Source organism: Pungitius pungitius, chromosome 2 (genome assembly GCF_949316345.1).
Source record: "Pungitius pungitius chromosome 2, fPunPun2.1, whole genome shotgun sequence".
Taxonomy (NCBI): Eukaryota; Metazoa; Chordata; class Actinopteri; order Perciformes; family Gasterosteidae; genus Pungitius; species Pungitius pungitius.
The window spans coordinates 15,322,204-15,337,910 of NC_084901.1; the positions used below are offsets into that span (position 1 = coordinate 15,322,204).

The 15,707-nt window shown below is 46.8% G+C and overlaps 2 protein-coding genes across 10 annotated transcripts in view; one reads left to right on the forward strand and one right to left on the reverse strand.

Annotated features, from left to right (window-relative positions):
• Positions 1-2,073: 2,073 nt before the first annotated feature.
• On the reverse strand, positions 2,074-3,488 carry LOC119211145 (protein SPMIP2). The gene is made up of 3 exons (XM_037461820.2): positions 3,345-3,488; positions 2,545-2,774; positions 2,074-2,200 (listed from the first exon to the last, which is right to left on the reverse strand). The coding sequence occupies exons 1-3, from the start codon at positions 3,466-3,468 to the stop codon at positions 2,138-2,140; spliced, it is 417 nt and encodes a 138-aa protein (XP_037317717.2). The 5' UTR covers positions 3,469-3,488; the 3' UTR covers positions 2,074-2,137.
• A 2,333-nt stretch (positions 3,489-5,821) lies between these two features.
• rapgef2b (Rap guanine nucleotide exchange factor 2b) overlaps positions 5,822-15,707 on the forward strand; it is a 68,188-nt gene continuing 58,302 nt past the window's right edge. For all 9 annotated transcript variants that reach the window (XR_009947816.1, XM_062560480.1, XM_062560484.1 and 6 more), the window contains exon 1: positions 5,822-6,011. Coding sequence is in view for 8 of the 9 variants with exons in the window: in XM_062560480.1 (XP_062416464.1) it covers positions 5,943-6,011 (69 nt within the window). In the remaining variant the exon portion in view is untranslated. The remainder of the gene's footprint in view (positions 6,012-15,707) is intronic.

Sequence of the window (15,707 nt, forward strand, 5' to 3'; positions counted from 1 at the left end):
GTTGCTTAGTTTGAGGAGGCTAGATCAGCGGCAAAAAACGATTTAACCATCCTGAACCAACACAATGTTCTGTCTCAACAAAATCGTATCACAGCATGCCCTCAGGCGGGTGTCAGATTGAGTGGGGCCTTATCGTAGCGAGGTGCAAGCAAATTGCGGTTGACCTGCAATAAATGGATGTCTGTGTGGCCCTGTACATGGAAATTGGTGGTATCACTTGTGGTTAAGAGTTTGTGCACTTATCTACACTGGACACAAGGGCTTCAGCGGCAGGGATGGATCACCGAGTGTTTCTCAAGCAGGAATTAAAATGATATCAGTGGTCCTGTGAGTGGGGATTGTGACCTCCGACACACAATACCAAATCCGCTATCGCTGCTATTTTTGGAGAGAACCTTCATTTTTACGGGTCAGCCGTATCTGACTGTTTTCAATCAGGTTGTAAAAACTTTGACAAAGACACAGTGCAACGCATAGTGTGCCCCGGTCTACATTTTCAGATCTGGTCATTTGTGGAAAAATGTTTACTTTTATTTTTAAGCAGTCCTTACAGCAATCCTTACATATATATATTTTTTTTTACATTTTGACAATCCTTCATGAATCATTCCAATAAGAAGGTGTGAACACATGGATTAAAAGATGTTTAATCAAACTGGACAGATCCCATTAGCAGACGGGGTCATTTCTGCGTAGCAGAAAGCCATCTGCTGCGTCAGCTCCGACAGTCTGTGTGAAACGTTGCGTTGACTCGCAGTGAGTCATCCATCGTGTTCTTTCTGGGAGGAAACCAAAGAGGCGGTGAAATAAATGAATGAGGCCAGATTCCAATGACATCAATTACCCCCATGTGTACCTACAGGGTGTGTGTGTGTGTTTTACTTGTTAAATGATCTCTCTGTTATTAAATAGCCACCTTTCATAGGTCTTTCATATCACAAGAGTAACACCTGGTTTGAGAATTACTGGGAGCTACTGGGTTTCAATTTGTCCTCAAAGGGCTGTTATTTCAAATCATTATAAAGGTCCTATATAATTAGTGGTTGTGATGAAAATATTTTTCAAATACACTAATACACACTTTAGGAAATAAATATGATCATTTTCTAATTTGTTCTCCAGTTCTCGTTTTGACTTTTCTGCTTTTTTTTTGTCTATTTACTGTTTATTTTTTCTTTTTTTTTTTTCTTTTCTTTTTGTATCTCTTTTTGGTCATTTTTGTTCCTGCAGTGGTTGGATTGTCTTTCCTGCTCCAGGGGCTCCGTTTACCACGGATCCATCCTAATAAGCCTAAACCTCCCACCTGCCCCCCCCCCCCCCCCCCCCCCCGATGAGATAATATTCAAACAAGCAAAACACAAGAGTGCGTCGCCGCTGCTTCCCAGTGTGTGAGCCTTGAACACACCGATCAGACGCCTCTTTAAGCTTTGACTGACATCTGCCTGGTTTAACAAGCTGTGTGTGCCTCGGCATACTTTCAGGGTGTAGAGCTTGTGTGAAACAGCCGGAGGTCACATGTGCCGTCATAATGCACTTGGCCTCCTTTTGCATAGAAGAGGTCGGTGTTTGTCTGAACATGGACCGGCCGCCTTGAATCAGTTCTTTCCTGTCCTCGTGCCTGGGATCTGCCGCATTGTGCACGTGGCGTTTCAACGAGTTGCTTTTGGTGTGAGCATATCACGTGGAACGTCATCAAGTTCTCCTCAAAAAGGAGATTTGCATTCTGTTTTCTTCACCTGACGATCCCTGAGCCGTGTCCCCTGCTAACATAATCATTTTGCATCATTTTGCTCCTCCTATTATTATTACAATGCAAATGGATGTGGGTGTTGCAGTATTTAAGAATAGCGTTAATAAGATAGAAGATGCAGCGTTCAGAGTTATAGGTCAGTGTTAATGTCTCCGGTCTCTGTAGCACATTTGTCGCCCGCGGCTGGAGGCGCTGCGTGTCCCTACGATGAGGGATGTGCTGAATTATGGATGGGGAAGCAGAAAAGCAACAATGCAGTCACTCAACACCGAGCCACCTGAGCCGTTCCCACTCATCCACTTAACACACACACACACACACACACACACACACACGGGACGACTTCCAGGACCCAGCGCGTCCAACGTGAGGGTCACAGACGCCGTCCTACTGGTCGCCCTGGAACCGCTGAGTCACTCTGTCCTCCAGCGATGTCCGCACCTCCGTCCTCTGTCAGAAAAAGGACGGAAGTTTGATTCCTCGCTGAAATGCCCTTTTCTTTTATTCAGAACTCTGAACTTGTTGTTCTGAGGAGGAAAAGGTCAAAAGTTCACCTTTCTGGTTGTGAATGTGTGGAATGTTTCCGCCCTACAGAATACCAACATTTATGATGACTTCACTACACACTGATTATACTACAAAAATAATCCTATCCTCGATGAGCAGAATGCGCTCGTGTTTGTCCTCACGTCGATGACATTTCTGCGTATTCGCCACCGTGACCTTGTGGCACGTTGGCTGAATAATTATCCTTCTCATTTGCATGAGACGCACACGGTGCTCTTAAGCCGTACCTTAATTTGCATGTTGCTGAGCAGCGCCCCGCTGTTCAACAGCTGGTTGTACTGCCAGCCCCAGCCCACCTCCCCCACGCGGCTGTGCCTGGGCGTGGGAGGCGGGGCCTGTGGTGCAGCTCGGCACAGGTAGCCGAGGTCACCTGTGGCCTCGGGCGATGAGGCGCCCACACCGATGGACCGGGGGGAATAATTGGATCTCGGCCGGTAGTCTCCGATTCCACCCGGGCCTTGTGGTGAATTAAAGGAAATGTGAGAAAAGAAGGTAAGCGGATATGGAGAGAGAGAGAGAGAGAGAGAGACATTATTAAAAAGAAAGAGATACAATGGAAACTAATTCATTTTTTAAATAAAGAACTTAGCACTCAGCCAGGGGGATTTTTCTTTTTAAAGAATATTACTACGTAAAGAAATATGAAAGATTCAATAACAGGTTTTACAAGTTGTACATTTATATGTTTTACTGTTTCTGTGCTATCTGGACCTTGAGTCTGAAATAGTTGATTGATATAATATATGAACTGTTACAGTGTTAGTACACTTCCACATGCCCTACTGTATAAAACAAACATCCTTTATAATTACAGAGGCTCCCAGCGGCACACACACAGTGCGTCGATGCTCTTGTGGCCACGGCTTTAGTGCCACCGTGTGTCCAATTACAGTTATATTTGGACCATAAAATACTGCTATCACATAAATGTTGTACATAGGTCATAATAGCATCCATATTCTAGAGATAACTAACCTCCCAGCACTCAGTTGAATGACTCAATGGAGGCTCTCAGTGCTTCTCCTACCTGTAAAAAGCATGCGTTGTCCAACGTGTGGTGCCGCAGCTGCTTCACTGTGACGCTCCATCTCTTCCCCCAGTGTCTTAGTTTTGTTTTTTTGTGGGTTAGGTGCACCTACCGTATATATCATGAGGCCCCCTTGGGTGATAACCTGAGCCCAGCTGTCTGCTCTGTCCGTGGGGTCATTGCCGGTTGTCCGGCAACCGCTGGTTGTCATGGCGTCAGCGGTGGTGTCCTAGTTACCTCCAGAGAACAAAAGATGCTCTATTGAAGCACTTCCAGTACATGTTACTTTATTACAGATATTATGAATGGGAAGTGATTCATATGAGGCCATAAATATGAAAATGATTATCTTGTGTGAAATATGAAATATATGGTTGCTTAATTTTATGGTAAACAATCCTATCGTAGCAAGTATGTGATAAATAGAGTAAAACCATCAACAGCAAATCACATTGTTGTTCAATAGTTTTGTGCTGTAACTTAATTTATAAAGATTATAAAGAAGAAGTAAAAGATCATTTTGATTCAAAGATATTATTTATTATTAGTATTGTATTATTGTCGTCATTATCTTTATAATGATCATATTTTTGTATCTAACTTTATTTTCATTTTTGACATTGTAGATCAATACATCAAGAACCATCTGAAATTATATGAAGAGGGGAACGTAAAACATTGTTAAATCATTAGATTAAAGCAAAACACGTTTTATATTTCATTCTAAAGTAGCAGCCTTTGGCCTCGGTGAAAGTTTGGCTCAGTCTTGTCAGTTGGCTGCTTTTCCTTCACTAAGCCCAAACCTCTGATGGGGTCGGGGGTCCGGGTTATCGGATGCAGCACTCCATCGCTCTCCGTCTTGGGGAAATAGCCCACACAGGCCGGAGGCGTGTTTCCTCTTCCTAGGGCGGTCCTCTAGAGAGAGACAGCTTCCTCGGTCCTCATAAGCTTCTATGGTTTCTGCCCCGAAGAGACAATCAAAACTCTTGACATTTTCCAGATTGTCTGACCTCCATGTGTCAAATATTGATGGACTTTTTTCTCTTTTTACGCAGGTGGGAGGTTCTTGTCATAATACGAGTACTACAACAATAAAATATGGCTCTATTTATATTTATATTTTATATGTATTATTATTATCAGATCTGATTATAGTTCAAACACTTATGTAATCAAGATGAGTCTAAAATAACTGAATATCGAGTGGCTGTATTAAGAAATGTTTCGAGATTTGGGCATGGGGAACTGTATTGAAAATAAAATGTTCTTGTCGATTAATTGTTCAGTTCTCATATTTTCATATGTTCATTCCATGTTTTCTTTTCCTAATAAATAATGTTTACGGTTAACACCTACATGCATAGTTCATTTAAATGTGCATTACCTCATCAGGTCACTAGATGGTCGCAAAGCATCATTATTTAATATTGTCCTTCCCTTCCCATTCACACTTTTTTCTTTTTTCTTTTCTTCTGGAAAATGGACTCGCCCATGGGCCGCCCCACGTGACTAAATCTCCATCAAGTCAAACACAGATACAGCAGTTGTCAAGGAAATAGTATGAATGTCCCTTCAAAATAAGATAGCAACATTATAATACTAACCATGCAGACTGTAAGGAACAAATAAGAAATAATTAAACACCGGGATGAGCAGAACAGATGTATTGTTTTGTTTGAGAGTGCAGTCCGTTGCTTGTAATGTAGTCTACTGTAGAATTAACAATCACATCCGCCATCTTCTATGTTTGCAGGTTTATTGATACGCAGCTGGGGAAGTACAATGTTTTTGCGGTCGTACAACAACGTGTGTATCTTCTTCTTTTTTCCTTTTTTTAGGGACCCCTCCCTAAATATACCGTTTTCTCCCTCATCGCTCTGTAACAACAACGTGGATGGCAGCCCAGAGGTCTTATTTTGAAACCCACCCAAGGAAGTGTAACCTTTAACGAGGGCCGACTTTACGCCGCCGTGTCAGTCACCATGGTGGCGTACAACAGAGCGCAGCGGCGGCGGACCGAGCCCCACTTTTCGACCCATTAAAAAAAATGTTGATGTAATGCCTTCTCCCGGTGAGTGGATTCGGCTCTGCCTCTCACGATGGACGCCAGGTTGCGGTTGACGGGATAACTGTTCGCCGACTTTTTTTCCTTCTTCTTCTTTCTTTTTTTTTTCTTCGCCGGAGCCTGCATGTAATTTATTTTTCGAGACGCGGAATGGCTTTGAACGGCGTCGGCTTCCATAAAGGGACCCTTCTTTTTGTTTTACATTTGAGAAAATAACCCCCCAGGCAGAGACTCCGCGCCACGCTTTTTTTTCGGTTAAAGTTTTCTTCTCGGTGGGACCGCTGTCGGCGGCCGGCTTCATCTCCGGCGACAGAACCGCAGACGCCCCGGGGGGAGAGCGCTCGGCCGTCTGGCTCCGGTCGTGGCCTGGCTCCGGGCACTCCCAGCTTATCCGCTAGCTTCGGACCACAGCGGGGCGGCGGGGGCTCTTCTTTTGTTTGGATCAACGGCGCTGGATATTTAAAAAAAACAACAACACTTATTTTGGACCAGGAACTCGATACCCTCTGAGGACGGCGTCTTTCCCAAAAACAATGGCGTCTTACGTGGACAACAGCTTTCGGCAGGCTGTGATGATGAATCCGGCTGAACGGACGCAACAGGTCAGTCAAACGGAACGTTATTTGTTTTACTGTGGCGAAGGAATCCGCGCACCGGCGCGCGCGCGCGCGCGCGTACCCGCTTGATTCGGGTCGTGCACTTGCTACATTTTGACACACAATGTTGCAGATGAAGTCCATGGCTGCAACTAAGTAGCAGTGTGTTTGCAGTGTGTCCGTGTGCAACTGTCGCCACTTGTTCCCCGTGGCAGCAGCAGCCCCCCCCCCCGATCAGCACGGGGCGATCGGGGGCTACTTAACGGTACAGGAGCCGGGAGTTGGGTCTGGGAATGACACCGGAGCCGCAGTTTGCGTGCGGCCCGCTTCCACACGCGAGGCTCGGGCGACTTGGGCGGCGCACTCACATTTTAAGATTTAAATAAAAAATAACATGCGAATGGTATAAATACGTGTGCACGTCAGAGGCGCAGCCTGTGGCTAATCCCCAACCAGCCAATAGCTTACGTTAGCTTAGCAACAAAACACCGTGCTCTTGTCGTTGTTGTGTCACTTGTCACCTCTGTGCCGTCGGATCCGTACGGGTGCAACTCCTCCGGGGTGTTTTTAGGAACATGCAAATCACGTGGGATGTGGTTAGGCACGCACACAAAGTGTGCGGCGCTTCAGAAGATCTGAGCGGTTAGAATTCGCAAGATAAACGCTGTGAATCCTCGTTTGCCCGCGCGGGTGGTGGCGTCTGTGTCACGCGGACACACGGCTTCCGCTGCAAAGGGATGCAACTTCTGCTTCAGCAAAAGTGATGTCTGCACCCGGGGAACGATCGATGGGCCAGCGGGCTGCACGGCTCCATCCGACACCAGCGGGCGGATTGGTGTGTGAGTGGCAGATGCCCTTATGGTTGCGGAAACAAAGAGGGGGATCGTGTGGTTTGACACCAGTGGCAGCGATGCTCATCCAAAACGGGGCCGGGTAGAAGCCGTCTGTATTCGGGCTGAAGCTGCCCAAAGAAAATGGAGGGGGTTAAAAACCCTCTGAGCCCATAGTGACGTCTTCAATTAGCTATCACATATTCTTTTCATGCAAAAAGTGGTCATATTTGCGTGGTAGAGTCTCTTAAATCTTTTTTTTTCTTTTGTACATTTGCTTTTTTATTTATTTGTGCCTCAGTGTTCTTGTTTTTTGTTTGTTTCCCACGGAGTCTTGAATTGCTCAGTGGGGGGGGGGGGGAACTAGTTTTGGTGATGTCATCCTTTTTAATAGATATCTGTATTTTTTTTTTTTATTCTTCCCATTTATAGATATGCAAGCGAGAATGTGATTTAAAGCTGGCAGTCCACAGCGCGTGTCCCCCCCCCCCCCCCCCCCCCCCTTGATCTTCCAAAACCAGCTGAGATTTAACCTCAACGTGGTTCTCCTGTGTCACATCGACGCCTCATCACTGTTTCTGACGAGAATATGCCAAGGCTAATTACTTGGAATGTGTGAGTTGGAACATGCACAGAATAACGGACACAAGATACGTGTGATTCAGTAAAGCCGGAATGTCTGTGGTCCTTCACGCTGTGGTATGAACCCCTGCTGTGTCAATACGCAAACATTTCACCCAGGAAGTCTTTTATCGACAGTTCAATCATTGACCAAACTGCTCAATGATCTGAATGCGATTTTTAGTCAGGATCAAAAAGCCTGGCGTCCTAAACGGGATCCGCAAGGCATGTCGCTGTGCTGAGAGAAGTCCACCGGCCTCCTCTCAGTGATCTCCAGAAAAGCAACAGACGTTAATCTCCCCGGTGTCGAGGCTCTGGAGCACCACCTTCCCCCGAGGGTTCTTCTCAAGTGGCGAGCGGCGGCAGACGCCGTTTACCCTAATGGCGTTGGCGGGGGCCTCTCTGTCAGGATTAGCTCACGGTTAGAGGGATCCGTCTTCATCGCCGCGGACCCACCACGCTGGGAATCGACCCCGAATTATAGGCTGCCACCTCCAACTATTGGGCCGGACGTTACTCAATCAAGGCGCACATTTTAGAGGTTCAAAAAAGTGCAAGTCATGTTAATCTTGCTGAACAGATGATGGATGTTATCATGGAGACTCGATCTGCTTTTTCTTTCATCTTAAAAGAGCTTCTCCTCCCTTCAGGGGTGTCCTTTTCATCTCTGCACAGAGGAGGGAAGGAGTCCAAACCAGGACAAGCACATGATCAGATTTGACAGCGAGCCAGACTCGGGATAGTGTGGGTCCATATTCATGCGCTGACACGTTTCAATGACTCTTAAGCTTAATATTGCATTGATCAAAGACACGGCAGTGGACTTTTCAGGACACCTCAGGCGCAAACCTGGTTGGTGGGACGTTGCTTGTTACTTTTTCACCACTCTGAGCGTGAATGCACCCTCCCAAAGGCAAAGCACAATCCGGACGTGTTTTTATGTGTTTTTATAGGTCGCTATGTGAGTGCTTAGCCCGTCCAAACTGTTGCTGCGGGCTCACAAAGGCGTTGAAAAGAGCTGTGTCTTTCAATGCAGCATTCATTTCTTTATCTCGCCGCTCAACTGTTAGTCGTGAAGGACCTAAGATTATGAAACCCGAGACTGCCCCACCTAATCTGGGAGAAAACCCAGTGAATTGTGGTCTTACTGGGACCAAAAGCTGCAAACGGTCTGTCGGCGGCACGCAGGTATAGTTCTGCACTCTGCTCTTTGTTTAGCCAGGTGGCAAAGCTGAAGGCCACAAAACAACCGCTGCGGTGACCCTGCTTCTCATTCACACAGCTGCAGGGACGAAGCCGCCCACTTTACATCGTTTCCACATATCCTGCGCCGGCACAGGAGATCCGTGCAGGCCTGCAGAGGTTGTACTGGAGGAAACGAGAGCGCAAACAAAACGAGTCCAAATCCTCTAGCTAGTTGTTGCTCAAACTGTGTTTCAAAGAGCAAAGGAGTTTGACGTTTATCGCAAATATTCAAAGTAACAAGTAATCCTTTGTCTGCACATTAGTTTTTTTTTAATGACTTCAAGGGAAACTATTTACTGTGAAACAAAGGTACAACACGGCTGTACATCACACCAATTACATTGTCTCAAGTATTGGCGAACTAGCCACTATACAGTAAATTCTAATGTGGCCAAACCACACAGCATCTCCAAATGCAATGTGTGCAACTCTGAACCTGGAGAGGATGTAGTTGTCGCAGGTTGTAAAATGACTGATGAGCACCAAGCGTCTGAGCATCCTGTACCTAAAAATTTTTTTTATACCAGCAGCAGGAAGAAGGAAAGCATTAGGGTGCTTTTTGAAGAACAACAGAACGCCTTTCCGCCACAGAGCGGTTTGTATTTTTTCGATTCTGGGTTGTTTTGCAGCTGCCCTCCTATTTCCGTCAAGGCGTCAGAAGCAAGTGTGTATTTAAAAACCACTTCAAGTTTGCTGGCACGAGAAGTAGGACAGATTCCTTAAACATGTTTGCTGTGTCGTTTCCCAGATCCTTAAAAAAAACAACAACCTCCCAGCTTCCCCTCTGCAGCGTTGTCCCTGTAGAAGCAAAGTGATGTCACATGTTATCCCTGTGTAAGCAGATGTGGTCTCACACACACACACACCGCGGTCACAGTGACGTCGTCCTCCCAGTTTAAATACTAAATACAGGGGAGCATTTGAGGAAGAAAATAAAGAAACAAATGCAAAAACAAAAGAAACTACAACACCCACATGGAAGAGAAGCGCGGCTTCTGATTGGCTCGTTGTTAGTAGTGTTGTTAATTCCGGATATTGTGATGGTCAAAGCAATGGATGCTGTTGTAAAGCACATTGCACGTGGTATTAAAAGCGTTGGTTTGTCCGGGTCGGGGCTGCTCAGGGAGCAGCTGATGAACAGGTGGCGTTCAATCATGCGGCTCCTTACTGCAGGAAGGCGGCGTTCATGCGGGCTTCTCGTGGATGGTATTGAGGTGGAATACAAGCCAGGAAACATTTGGCATTCCAGAAAGTGTTCATGCCTGGAATGCACCAAGATGTGTGTGTCTGTGTGTGTGTGTGTGTGTGTGTGTGTGCGCAGCCCTTTGTACCTGACGTGCACTCCCTGAGATCTAATAACGGAACGACCGATCCGGTTAAGGTTGTGTTTTTTTTATTTTTTATTGCGCCACTGCTGGGATTAAAGTAAGTCAAACACAAAGTGGCTTTCAAGCCTTGAAGTTTGATTAAACGTGAGTGGAGCACAGAACTGAGCCCTCCCTCTCGGCATCGGGCGCAGGTTTGTGTAACCACGGATACAAGAAAACATCCAATTACTTCTCTTCTGTCTTTTTCTGTTGTTCTGTTGTTTTGCTGTTTATTGCGGCCTTGTTGCGATGTTCCGGACTAGGCCGGCCTAAAGGGTTTACTGAGAAATTAAGCAGCTGATGAATCTTTCAGGTATTTGATTGTGAAATCTGACTAAAGGTTATTCCGAGCATTTCTCAAAACCCAAGTTGAGATGTTCTCATTGCTTGGTCTGTCCAGGAAAAATGAAAAAAAAAATCTTGATTTCCAATACAATGCTAAAGAATCCAACAAATATTCACATTTAAGAAGATATATTTAGAATTTATTTCTACCACAGTAGCCACCAAAGGATTTTTATTAAACCTCCTGCTACTCGGCGTGTTGCAGGAAGTCTTAAAACACACACACACACACACACACTGCCAAAAGATTTTTAAGCAGTGATCAAGGAGGAAGCTTCTTGGGTTGGCGCTTGTTAAGTGCTGAATCTTCCACAATATGAGGTCAGAGGCATGTTTCGGCTCCTTGTGTTCACATTCCTTTTTGTTATTTTTAAAGCAAAAAGAAAAACAACTCCTTAATTCAAGGCTCCAGAAATTCCAGGAGCAGAACGCGGGCGACCTCCTGCTGCCGAGCCACCGCAGCCTTTACATAACTTGGAGCCCCGTGGAGCTCGGAGAACATTCAGTATTTACATGACGGCTATAGAATTACTGCTCGCTGCGGCTCGTTAAGAACCTCATTCCTGTGTGAGATGTAGGAAATTCCTGCCTTGGGGGGGGGTTAGAAGTGACGATGGCATAAGTGAAACATACATTCAGCAGTTTTCCCCCCATTCTTTAATTATTTTTAGACTCCGTTCCGGTTGTAGCGCGTTGGCGCAAACAACCAGCAGACTCCTTTTTTTTGAGTGTTCGCCGAGGTCCCACGCCGGTGAATAATCTGCCGTTTTAATCCTTCCTCTCGGAGAACTGCTCAGACATGAAGGGGATCAGATGGAGAGCTGATTAATTTGTGTGATTAGAGTTCTCCTAAATCCCAGTGTGCGGGTCGGCCGCGCAGCTGATGCTTGTTTACCGCGGCACTTAGAGACGCACGCACGCACGCATGCACGGGGGGGTCAAAGCCGGGCCGGCGCTTTACTCACTAACAAAACTCCAATGCGGTTTTGTTCAAAGGTTTAAATTTGGAGATTAATTTTTGCAGGTGCACACTTTTCTTTTTAATCCTTAATTCATACGAAGGAACGATGGAGTGAGAAGTGAACGCTTTGATGCCTCGCAGCAACCAGAGCGCCAGCTTCGTGGTTCGTGGCTCACCTGCTTAGATGAACTTAAGTTAAAGCTTTCAAATATTCATCAGCGAGCTGGAAAGCACTCTCAAGTCCTCCGGTCCTTTTTTTAGGGTATTGATGTTACACCTACTTATCAATTATACATTTGGGTCGGTGCCACTGTGATGTCATCGCTAATCATTGTGTGTCTGTATGCGGAAGAAAGTCCAGTGACAACAAACACGCACGCACCAGTAGAAGAGAAGTGAAAGTATGACGAGTATGACCAGTATGTCATGATAGCAGATGAGAAGAGTGTTGTTTTTTGATGACTCTTTCAGGCCTCTTTGACGCCTTTCGTGCGCCGCTCAGCGTCTCTCGTCTCGCTAAAACGTCAGCTCATCACACTGTTTTTTTTCTGTGGGCCGTCACGCCACATACGAACCGCGGATGTGGCGGTGGTGGTGGGCAGGTGACTACTCGCCTTATGAGCTGAAAGCGGTGATTCGTGACAGTCGTCAAAAAAGGGGAAAGCGGCGGCGGCCCTTCGAGTTCTGACAGTGTGAGCGGGTCTGGGAAGGGGGGGGGGGGAGGAAACTGCCCCACGCAACATTTGTTTCCTCCGTTTCCACGCCAGTGGTTAGGAATGCGGTTGTTCCGCTCCCTGCGAGCTGCGGAGCAGATTGCTGGGCAATATCTAGATGCAACCGTATCTTTTTAATTGCTCCCGGAGGGTTTGTCCAACCTGCGGCCGGTCACGTTTCAGGGGGGAGGGGGGGAAAGTTCATTACCGAAGGCCTCAGCGTAATCGGATTCTCATCTGAGTGTTTGACAGCTTCCCCCCTTGCTTCTTGTTGGGAAGAAGGGGATAATTGCCACGATCACCGATACCACTGATTACCGTCCAGAGCTGCTGTGAGAGGTCGTCCGGATGCTCTCTCCTGGTGTGTGTGTGTGTGTGTGTGTGTGTGTGTGTGTGTGTGTGTGTGTGTGTGTGTGTGTGTGTGTGTGTGTGTGTGTGTGTGTGTGTGTGTGTGTGTGTGTGTGTGTGTGTGTGTGTGTGTGTGTGTGTGTGTGTGTGTGTGTGTGTGTCCTTCTTCTTCCTAAAGGCTCTTACCTTTGGGGAAAGGTTTTATGGAAACCTGTGTATTGCTGTGATTCAACCTTCCTCCCCCCCTTTCATCCCGTTTTATTCTTATTTCACCCTGGTGACATCGTTCTGTGCTCTTCTCGCACCAACCGAGCCATAGTTCTTTACAAAATGCCATCCGGGGATTAAAACGGCGTGAGTTCACCGGCGCCTCAGACCTCGAACCGTGCTAATTGACACTTTCCTCGGCTGACCTCAAAGAGCCGTCGCCAGTTGGCGTCCCACATGGCCCCACATTTCCTCCGCACTCGAACCCTTCAAGCCGAGGGTCGACCCCTGTCATCCATCACCGTTGCCGCCATTTAGTATGCCGGCCTCCTTGTGGGTCATGTAGCCTCGGCGGAGGGAATGCCAAGTATCACAAAAAAAAAACAAAAGACTTGCGTGATGCCCCACTGAGACGCGGTTAACGGTGTTATTCAGAGATCAAAGGATCCTGGGTCCTCTCGAATGTACTTCGCAGCACAGTGGGGTCGAAAATCAATCCCAGTAACAAAGGAGCCTCGTCAGTCAGAATCCTGATGGTCCTGCAGGTTTATTTACTGCCAAGCGTCGGCCCACGCGAGTGCATTTTCACAACTGCCACCGCGTGTATCGCTGACGTGATCCGGTGGTTTTGCTGCGTCGACGATTTACTCCGATCAGTCAGACCGTTTGAGGAGTCTGGATGATGGTGCCCGAGTATGGAGAAAGATGGCAGAGAGTTCTCTCCCACTCGAAAACCAAACTTGCATTTTAAGTGTGGCATGAGCCACCGGGTGAACGGAATAAAGATCCAAAATGTACACTATCTTGGTGTTATTGTTTATCTATATTTCCCGATGAATACGTCATAATCCGCGTTTTTTTGTTGTTGCAGCATTTCCAAATGATCGTGGTGTCATGAAAGTGAAAAGTGATCAAAAAAATGTTGTTGTTCTGGGTCTCTATTTGTTTAGAAAAGATAATGTGTTTGCCGGGTCAATCATTTGTGGAATATCCCCAGCGACGCTGACAGCATCGGCAAATATAAAAGATTAATGTGATTTGTTCACACAAAAAAAAACAGCTTCCATTGTACGGTCACACTTCTTAGACTGCGTGGGCAGTACTTACTGTGTTAGTGCATTAAGGCTGGCACAATGACAAACGACCCTTGAACCTGAACCGGACGCTGTTTGACTAAGTCACATGACGTGTGCGTGTGGCGGCTTTCTCACGTGACGCGTTGTTTGTGCGCTTCACCCGTGCAGGCCGGGCTGCCTGTGGCTGTTTGCTGCTGCGCCGAGTGACGCCTCCTGTTTGATTGTAATCGGAGGGAAAGATGCAGGCCGCTCATGCGTGCGGCGTTCCCATCGGCTCGCCTTGAGTCGCCCGGCGAGGGTGCTGTGGACCCGACACAAATGCCGCCCTGTTACAGGCAGCTTCTGCCTGTCAAAAAACACTGGAAATCACACACAATTATTTTGTCTCTGCACTGGGCAGCAGTTTAAGCTAATTTGAACCAACTGCAGCTGTACTGATGCCAAGGCGACTTAAACAAAGACTTGTGTTATATATATATATATAACCCATGAGTTCCTGTCTGAGCTGCTTTTTTATAGATTCCTAATTGCAACAAGAGAAAAAAAACATTTTTTTTTTAATGGTGAGAATATTTCATACATAAGATCATTTTTAGGTTGGTTATACAGGTTACCTGCAAAGGAGCCCTCTTTTAAACTGACAGTTTATTTGTTACACCGTATGCATTTAAGGAAACAAACCACCGGCATAAAGACTTTATTTAACAAATAGTAGCAATAAATGTTTGAACATTTGAACGGAGAGAGATTGGGACATCAAAGTGAAACGACATGGGATGTAAAACGCCTCGAGTCAGACGCTGGCTTAAGTAGTGCCGAGGAAAGGGCAAACCCTAAAAGACCACAATGGTTCGCCGTGCTTCTTTTGTAAAACATCCTCAGGATATCGGCTGGAATCCCCGTCCGTCTGCAGCGGGGCCTATTTTGGTCTGCGTGAAGTGCAAAGCCCTGGGTGGGATCATAAGGCAACGTGGTAAACAGGAAACCCCCAGTGAGGACGAGGCGAGCCGGGCTCACCGATGTGGCACGGAGACCAGACTCTGGCGGGGGGGGGGGAAAAGAGTGATCCGCACCGCCTCTTTCGGGTCCCGCAGGCCTTTTGGGATAGCAATGCCTTGAATTCCTTTCACAACAATGGAGGGGGGGTTGGAGGGTTTTATCCAATAGTTTCTCATAGCGGCATGAAGACACGCACAGCCCCCGCTACCTCTTTGTAGCCACTGTGACCTGAGCTGGCAGCTCCCCCCCCCCCCCCTCCCCCCCCGGTGCATCATCCGCTCACATCAACCAAAGTGGCTTTTGCCAACAACGCTGTCCTTGTCCCCTCTCTCGGGGTGGAAGGTCTGCGGTGTGACAATCGGAGATAAACATTTTTTAAAGGTGAGGTGTCACACCTAACGCGGGCGGGCTCCATTGTGATGAAAGAGCACGGATGAGTGTCGTCTGGATGCCAACAAAAGGCGGCACGCTGTTCCTGTACGGATGGTCCTGCAGACCCTTCACCGGCACATTTCTCTATACTAATGTAGCAATTTAGTGAACAGTTAGTTCAATTCATACACGTTGTGCGGTGATTCCATTTGTCGGATGCTGAGCCACCGTTTGTTAAATCTCTTTTTCTCTCTGAAAATTCTGAGAAATATTGTGGAATGACCTCGCATTTTGGTACAAAAACAATACACCGGTCCATTATAAATATAAAAATCTTACTAAAAGGCGTCTGATTGAATGCACGTTTACTCAAATGGTAAAACGGGGGGTAAAACAAATTCTAGCGTTCAGTTGCGAGAACTGATGAACAAGATGTCCTTTCCTTCACATGGGACGTTTGACTCCTCACCGAATGCCCCCCCGATGATCCGGGATTGTTCGCACGCTAAACTCTGGCTGGTGTGGAGGCCTTTTATCGTGTTGAGCAGAGCCTCTCGGGTTGTTCCCTAGCAACCGGCAGCCTGCGCAGCATTGTAATGCTGCAATGACTTGATGCAC